Source organism: Agrilus planipennis, unplaced genomic scaffold (genome assembly GCF_000699045.2).
Source record: "Agrilus planipennis isolate EAB-ADULT unplaced genomic scaffold, Apla_2.0 scaffold34, whole genome shotgun sequence".
Taxonomy (NCBI): domain Eukaryota; kingdom Metazoa; phylum Arthropoda; class Insecta; order Coleoptera; family Buprestidae; genus Agrilus; species Agrilus planipennis.
In genome coordinates, this window is record NW_020439170.1 from 1,335,064 (window position 1) to 1,343,590 (window position 8,527).

General features: G+C 33.7%; 2 protein-coding genes across 6 annotated transcripts in view; both read left to right on the top strand.

The window, feature by feature from the left end:
* The first annotated feature begins 89 nt into the window (after positions 1-89).
* LOC112905453 (CLIP domain-containing serine protease 2-like) lies at positions 90-3,763 on the top strand. Of its 2 annotated transcripts, XM_025977944.1 has the most exons (6): positions 90-866; positions 942-1,337; positions 2,147-2,243; positions 2,313-2,509; positions 2,957-3,058; positions 3,263-3,763. In XM_025977944.1, exons 2-6 carry the CDS (start codon positions 1,025-1,027, stop codon positions 3,577-3,579), a joined length of 1,026 nt encoding a protein of 341 aa, XP_025833729.1. In that variant the 5' UTR covers positions 90-866; positions 942-1,024; the 3' UTR covers positions 3,580-3,763. The 2 variants fall into 2 exon arrangements, with proteins under 2 accessions (XP_025833729.1, XP_025833728.1); XM_025977943.1 differs by having other exon boundaries at positions 90-1,337.
* Positions 3,764-4,346: 583 nt separating this feature from the next.
* The window catches only part of LOC108735117 (CLIP domain-containing serine protease 2-like), an 18,602-nt gene continuing 14,421 nt past the window's right edge, over positions 4,347-8,527 (top strand). For 2 of the 4 annotated variants that reach the window (XM_025977941.1, XM_025977942.1), the window contains exon 1: positions 4,352-4,745. Coding sequence is in view for 2 of the 4 variants with exons in the window: in XM_025977938.1 (XP_025833723.1) it covers positions 4,637-4,745 (109 nt within the window). In the remaining 2 variants the exon portion in view is untranslated. Of the gene's footprint in view, positions 4,746-8,527 lie in introns of all 4 variants that reach the window. The other 2 variants (XM_025977938.1, XM_025977939.1) reach the window with 2 other exon arrangements.

Genomic DNA, 8,527 nt, shown 5'->3' on the forward strand with positions numbered 1-8,527 from the left:
TATTCATTAATAATAAAGTTCATTTTTCCAAAAATTTCTAATGGGGGGCAATATGCCCCTTCCTTGCTCTGGGGGGGCAACCTCATGGAGCCCACAAGAGCTAGCGTGGCTACCCACTTAGGGACCCTACCTGGCCCCCCTTGAAATTCTAGTCGGGAAGTCATGATAAGCTCGCATTATGACAAAAAGTTTCTGCATTTAAGACAACAAGTATCAGATCATTATTGAAATGAACAAGATCAATACTTCACACACAAGACCAAGACAGTGAAAAAGATGTGTTCGTCTTTTGGTGAAGATTTTATAAATAATGAAGTGGTAGAAATTGTAGACTGCTTATGAGTAGAATACTGTTCCGAATTATTTCAATTAATTTAATGCCTGTGAATATTCAACCAATAGTGGATTGGTGTGAATTACAAAAGTACTGATTACGACATTTTATTTTGAATTTCAATTAATGTTTGACCAATATTTGAACGCAATTTGGAATTTGATTTTATTTTTAATAGTTATGGCATATTAATTGCATGCAGTGTTTACATCTTTATATCTAACATTTCTAAGGATGTCTAACGTTAGACATAATTGCATATGCATGCTGTAAACATTTACTGAAGATAACTTTTTCCTTTTATAACAGAATAAATATTTAATCCATAGTTTAACATACAGTATAGTAGAATTGGCTGATCTTGTTCTCTATTTCTTTACATTCTTTTTTGAAATATGTAATAAATTTATTTGTTTTAGTTTATTTTTTTGGTTGTTTCCCTACTTTTCTTTCTTTAACTGCCTGAATGTCTTTTGAAAGTAGACCTGCATAGTCTTGTGACTGGCTCTTGTTCTTCTTCTCTGTCCTTCAGGTGATGGTAGCTCGGAAAAGTCAAATACTTTAGAGTCAGTCACCAGCGAAAAAAATGACACTATTGTATTTCCAGAGGATATAGTCGTGGATGATGATGGATGTCGGACACCTGACCGGGGTGTCGGTACCTGCACCCCCATTAAACAATGTGCCCCGATGGTACAATTCCTTTTTAACATACCCAAGCCCATTTCACAAAAAAACGCTGACTTTATTAGGACGTACTATTGCGGTTATGACAGAGATTCCGTCAAGGTGTGCTGTCCTAAGAATCCTATAGTTGTAACAGATCGGGATCAACCTGTTACAGATAACAGAATAGATCCACCCGATGTGACCAATCACAGGAATATTAATTTGGTTAATTCCGATCTCTGTGGACCCATGAATCAATTCGATAGAATTCTGAATGGAAACAAAACATCTTTGTTTGATTTCCCTTGGATGGCACTTCTCTCTTATCAGATTGGTAAATTGATATCTTACAATTAGAAATTTTTGTTGTTAAGTAGTATTTTGATAAAATATATTGCGTTAAACATTAGATATACTGTGCCATGTACACTGAAATACTTTGTTTGCTTTCGAAATTTAGTGAGAGAACCTACATTTTGGTTGTTATAGAAGAAGGTCGCCTAGTTTTGAGCAGTTGTCTAATATTTACCATAAAATGTTATATTATATGTGAATAAGTTGATCGCATATTCAGTTTGATAATAGCAAATATCAGTAGATGGCGGTATAGTGCTCATACCTTGATGAAATGATTCTAGTTGAAGCACAAAACATGACTGTTAGCTATTTATATGCTTATTAGCGATAAAGAGTTTTATTTAATTCACATTTAAATTATTAAAAGGGAAATACTTAGAGTAATAAAGTGTTTTTTGTAGTTTGGCAGAGATATAGTTGAAGAATAAATGTGTTTTAAACAAAAATTGGTACATCGGGGACGTTTTTGTTTTACTCATGTGTCCTTAAACATAAAGATGTTTAAATGTTAGTTAGGAATGTCCTAAAATTTCGTATCCAAAAGTAGGAACCCAACTATATGTAGTTTTTGCTTTGTAAAAGGCACCCTTCTTTTATATTTGAAAAAGTACCTACCTTATTTATATTTGATTGTATCGTATATTTTAAGTAGGTACAAAATAATTATTAAAATACCTTCTTATCACACAAAAAGGTTCAGTAACAAAAGTTTCCAAAAGTAAGTAACTTTCCTTTACGGATTACCCAAATTATATCGTAAGTTAATTTTAATTTCTTATACTACAGGAAGAATAAGAGACTTTCGTTGTGGTGGAACCTTAATCAATAGTAAATATGTTTTAACTGCTGCTCACTGTGTGACTAACTTAGGAACTAAACAACTGTAAGTTTCTGCTAGTTTTTTATTAAAGTTTTAAATACATGTATTATTTTTAAATAATTCACCTTATAGGATTGGAGTACGGCTTGGTGAGCACAACATTGACACGGCTCAGGATTGCGAGGACTATCAAGGAAGAGTCATTTGTTCTCCGCCAGTTCAAGATTTTGCAGTCGCAGAAATATTAAGTCATCCAGATTATAATACAAGGGAATATACAAACGACATTGGTTTAATTCGGCTGAGGGGTGAAGCTAATCTAGAACCAGGTATAAATAGATTGAAATTTTGAAAGTATATTCCGACTGTTACACAAGATTACATTTAATAATTACTGCAAGCAAAACTTATTTCGTTTTCCTTAATTGTTTACTAATAAGTATAAGAATATGCCGGAGATTGATCGTTTAGAACAAGGATCGGCAAGTAATTTTTGGTAGGGTTCAGAAGCTTTTGAAAATTTTTATTAAGGTCAGAAAAAACATATTCCTTCTTCTAACAAATGATAAATGTGGCGCTCAAAGCTTAAATATCCTCTGTTAATTATAGAAAATTATTTTTTATATAACTTATTTCAAAAAATTTTTGGCGGTCTAATTTTCGACCTTCCACGGTCTGGATCCGTCTGTCAGTTCCCAGGTTTAGACGCATGAGAGCGTCTTTATATGTAGAGGAGTTAGTAATGAAAAAAAAAAAACATTTTCTTTTGATTGCAGAAAATGTAAAGCCAATTTGTTTACCAACCATTAAACCTATTAGTCAAATGGACCTATCCCAAATTAATGTGACTGTTACAGGTTGGGGTGTCACAGAAAGAGGTAAGATATAATAAACGCACAAATATATTTTTAAAGTTGTTTTTGAACATTCCTCCTTTTCATTGTAATTTGTATATTCAATATCATAAAATTCACGTAACTACTAGCTGTATAAGTCCATTCGACCTTTAGTTGAAACCAGTATTACTTACAGAAACGCCTAGACGAATGAATAAAGGTGGCTTTCCATTTTATTTCTTTTAGGTACCAGAAGTCCTGATTTATTACAGGTGTTTCTTCCAGTTATTGACCAGGAAACTTGTAAAAATACCTACAAAAATTCAGCAGTGCCAATAACTCATAAACAGGCTTGCGCTGGCGGTAAGAATCAAAGGGATTCTTGCGGTGGAGACAGTGGAGGTCCCATGCAAATTCCAGCGGCTTATCAAGGTGACGCGAGGTATTTCCAAGTAGGGATTGTGTCGTTTGGTCCCAAAGTTTGTGGTCGGGAAGGATTTCCGGGAGTATACACTAGGGTAGCACATTACATGGACTGGATATTGGACAATTTGAAACCATAAAATGATTTTTGTTACGATAACAGACTTCCGGTGGAAACAAAAAGTATAAGAACCATAAAGGGCTTTGTGAGATGGGTGCCGTGTAAAGGTACCTACCGTTTAAGCGATGATGATGCCCAGAAAGTGCTTTCAAATACTAGAAACAAAGACTTTTAAAAAATGTGATCTCTTATTATATATATTATAATGTTTNAAACCTCTATTACTAAAAATAAAAACCCTCTATAACAAACGAATAATTTATGCATCGCACCTCAGTAAGTAGTGAAAAGTGGTTTGAATCGGTAGAAAGTCTTCTATGTAAAAGACGAAGAATTGTTGAACTTCCTAATTTAGAAAAATGCTTCTTGTTTACATGGTTTAGACAGTGTAGAAATAAAAAAATTAGTGTTAGTGGACCTATACTAAAGGAGAAAGCTGAAGAGTTTCCTAGTTACTGGAAATCCATAATTTTAAAGCTTAAACTTGAACTCTTAGTAAGTAAAAACCTCAATAACTCAAATTATTTTACGTTTCCCTCGGTCTTTATCTTTTCGAGGTTCTACTGTATTTACAGAATCACAGAAATTGTGTCAATTTTGAGCTTTATTGAATGTGGAAGTCTCAACAGACTTCATTTTCCCTCTCTTTTTCTCTCTCTCTCTCTCTCTCGATAATTGATTTTTAAGTTTTCCCAACTCTTCAACTTTAGCATAATGATATAAAGTCGACTAAACTGCAAACAGTCTGTTATCGGCTACTGTGACTACACATGTTTACTAATATATTTGTATAATATTAATAATAACATCGATGTAAGTCAATTTGAATAAAAAGCGCGTTTCGGGGCCTTGTTTTGAATTCGGTTCAAGATTTTTGCGCCGCGCTGTACACAAAAAATTCTCAAGTACATATATTGGGCATATACCAGCTCGATACGGTGGTATCCACGTATATACTGAAGCAAGGTAGCAAATATTAACCATATAACTATATCGAGATTTCAGGTTCTGTTCTTGTCATTGTTAATTGCGTGACGTAAACGCAGCCGCCGTGATTATTATAAGACCGCGAGTTCATGGCTGCCTCTGATTGCCGTCGAATCATGTTGCGCGTTTTTCTTCGGGAAAACTTTGTGATACTAAGTGTTTTACAGCTATCTTTCCTGTTAGTATCAACATTTGCACGTAAGTGACGAAAAGACCGTGTGAATAATTTAATTTACGATAATATTTTGACTAATAGTACTCTTCCGATATAATAATTTGTTTGTAAATATTTATGTATATGTATATGAAGTGTTTTGTTTTCTTTTTTGGGTTTAGCTTTTGGACAAAAAATAACGAAATACGAAAGAAGAAATCGATACGATTGTGCAAATAATTCCTTATTAATTTTCTGTTCGTTTTGGTTTTTACTTACAAAATATTTTTTAGTGTTTTTGTTTTGTTTGTGTTCAGCGCTGTGCATAACAAATCGACCTTAAATCGTATAACTGTGAAGGTATCATTTAACTATGTATGTCCGTGTGCATAATTAGTAATTCTTCCTTGAGTTTTACTTTTTATTGGGGTCCACTTTTTGTTACATAGATCGGGTACCATTTTAATGGCATGCATTATCAGGTGAAATTGCATAAATATGTAAATTAAATCTCTAGAACTTGATGTTGCTAATTAGATGTCTAATGAGTTATTTCGTGCGTAGTTAAGTTAGGTACTTTTGTGTAGTAATGCGTTCGTTAATTGCATCTCAATAGGAAAACACGTATGCATTTACGTATAAACTATTATTAATACGTACGTGTGCAATGTGAAGGTATAAAAATATAAAAGTTTTGATGAAATTAGGTGTTCAATAATAATAATGCATATACGAGGGTGGATTGATAAGTTTCCGGCCTGACCAAGAAAAACAAGGTTTTTAAAAATTTTTTTTTTTTATTTCTCAACATAATCTCCTCCAAGGCTGATACATTTCTCATAGCGGTGTTCCAGTCTATTAATGCCATCTCTATAGACTGATTCGTCAAGCTCCTCAAAATAACCATTTACAGCTTCGATTACTTCTTCATTGTCCGCAAATCTCTTACCGCCAAGCCATTTTTTGAGATTAGGGAACAGAAAATAGTCACTCGGGGCTAGGTCTGGAGAGTAAGGAGGGTGCGGCATCAATTCAAACTTTAGATCGTTGATTTTAGCCGTCGCAACGATTGACGTGTGCGCTGGTGCGTTATCGTGATGAAACAAGATTTTTTTCTTCGCCAGATGAGGTCGTTTAATTTTCACCTCGTGGCTCAAACGTTGCAATAAGTCTGCGTAGTATTGACCAGTGATAGTATTACCCTTTGCAAGGTAATCAATGTATATAATACCTCTTGCATCCCAAAAAACAGTAGCCATAACCTTGTTCGCCGAAAAAATTGTTTTTGCCTTCTTTGGAGTTGGTTCCCCTGGTCCAATCCACTGTTTAGACTGTTCTTTGGTTTCAGGAGTGTAGTGGTGGACCCACGTTTCGTCAACGGTTACGAATCGACGCAAAAATTCGCTTGGATTACGCTTATACAATGACAAATTTGCGGTAGAAATGTTTTTTCGAATCAATTTTTGGTCGACTGTTAGCAAACGCGGCACCCATCTTGCACAGAGCTTTTCCATATGCAAATGTTGGTGCAAAATATGTTGCACACGTTCATATGACATCTTACAGGTCTCAGCTATCTCACGCACTTTCAATCTGCGGTCTCCCAGCACTATTTGATGAATTTTTTCGATCATATCTGGAGTTGTGACCTCAACGGGGCGTCCTGAGCGAGGCCCATCAGAGGTGCTCACACGACCCTTTTTAAACTCGGAAACCCACTGCTTAACGGTTGAATATGACGGGGAGGATGTCCCCAGTGTTGAGTCCATCTCTTTTTTAATTTCCTTCGGCGTTAACCCCTTCAAATAAAAGTATTTGATGACAGCACGATTTTCCTGCTTTTCCATTTTTACGAAAACCACAGAGGCGTCTTGTTCAGCGTGCTGTCAAACCTACACTAGCAAGGAGATCGGGCTGAAACTATAGCTACAAGCTATCCAAGGATGGTACTATAGAATGTCACCTCAAGGTAGGCCTAGTGGCGTCATCTCTTGGTTAGGCCGGAAACTTATCAATCCACCCTCGTAAATGTAAATCCGGTATTTCTAAACCGTTAGATTGTGTATGTAGATTAGTTTGAGAATTTATGTAAATTTGATACCATTACTTTTTGAATAATGCGCCAAGGGTATTTACAAAGACAATTAGAAATTGCGGAAAGTCCAAAAAGAAAATTATTCAGAACTGGAAAAACCCGTTGCTCACAAAGCGCACAATCACAAAAAAAATATTGTGGTTATTAGTTTTTTTAACTGTTCTAATATTCATTCGGAAATGATTAACTTGAATTAGGAAATAAATAAATAATAAGAGAAAGTGGGTAATTAGGAACACCGAACGAAAATTGTGCTAAAAAATGAATAATTAGAGAATGTCACAGAACGAAAAAACCTTCGATTAAACGTAATGTTCGACAACTAATTTAAAACAATAAAAAAACACGTGTTCATGTAATGTGTAGATTTGTTGACATAAAGCCCTTTCTTAAATTATTTTAGTATTACGAACTCTAATAAGAAGTATAAAAACCTCATTTGTAATAAATGTATATAAAAAATGCAGTTTTTATAGTTTTAATTCTTTTGGTACAATATCTGTAAGCGCGTAACATTCAACGGTAACTATTCGAAAACAATGTCTAAATAAAAGCATAACTATATTATTATATTTCAAATTTAATTTAATAAAATATGCATACCTGCTAAATAAACATACAAATGAAAGTATAACATATATCGGAAGTACATAATAATACATAACTTTTAGTACAAATGGAAATTGAAAAACTTTCATGGTGAATTCTTTTATTAGATCGTCTTCGTTGTACTGTTTTAGGCTATTCTATAAAGCCTTTGTTTTGAATCTCAAATCATCAAACGTAGAAATAATAACAATTATAATCAGTTTGCAAAAGTTTGCATAACTAGAAACTAGATAACAACAAAAAGTATTACTTCCGGTGGGTTTGAAGCACTTTAATATATTCTTTTCTTGGAACAAAATAATTGAAATTTTCTATTTAATTTACTACACTTTAACACTAAATAAGTATAAAAAAAGGAAACTTTGCCACTGTTTGAAAAAAGGAATATGGGACAGTCTTAGTCTTGGTATTGCTTTGGTCATCACCAGTTATAAGTGGAAATGTATGCTTGTGTGTCTGTCTGTTATGTGTTCACGATTGGACAACTAATCTGACTTCAATGAAAGGGAAAAAGGTAGCTCAAAATCTTGATAAAATAAGATACTAAGCCGATGGAGACGAAGGCTAATTAACTTAAATTACTAGAGAATTAAGTTTTTAATTTCTTTTATGTGTAGCCCAGAAAATAATGTAATTAGGACTTCTCTTGTCTGTAATATTTAGTGGTGTATTATCAACTTACCTACTAAAATAAACTAAAGCATTCCGTATCTAATTATAATGTCCATTATAGTAGCAGACCTTTTCATATAAAGAAATATCCTTATTTCACGTAATACTTTATTACTCATTGTATTTAGTGAATTATTGATACATAATGTAAATAATTATCCTGGTGTAATTATCTGAAAATAGTTTGTAAGCAGCAATTACATTGCAAATATATCTCGTATATTACAGGCTTGTAAAGAAATACAGTCAATGTACTGTAATAGTATAGTGCAGTCCTTGACATTCTCAAATTTATGTTTTCTATAAGTCTTTACATTGTCATTACAGTAGGCGGCACGTAGTGACTTATCCTACTTAACTGATTAAAATTGACATAACTGATCAAACATTTTACCATTAAAACTCAATAAAGTGGCGCTTACATACACTTGGTGACATTGTTATTGAAAT

What these genes read in the sequence shown, in the direction of transcription:
- LOC112905453 (XM_025977943.1), top strand. Translation starts at nt 1,025, where the DNA reads ATGGTACAATTCCTTTTTAACATACCCAAGCCCATTTCACAAAAAAAC. An exon ending in AACTTAGGAACTAAACAACT is followed by an intron (nt 2,244 to 2,312) that starts GTAAGTTTCTGC and finishes TTCACCTTATAG; the next exon opens with GATTGGAGTACGGCTTGGTG. An exon ending in TGAAGCTAATCTAGAACCAG is followed by an intron (nt 2,510 to 2,956) that starts GTATAAATAGAT and finishes TTTTGATTGCAG; the next exon opens with AAAATGTAAAGCCAATTTGT.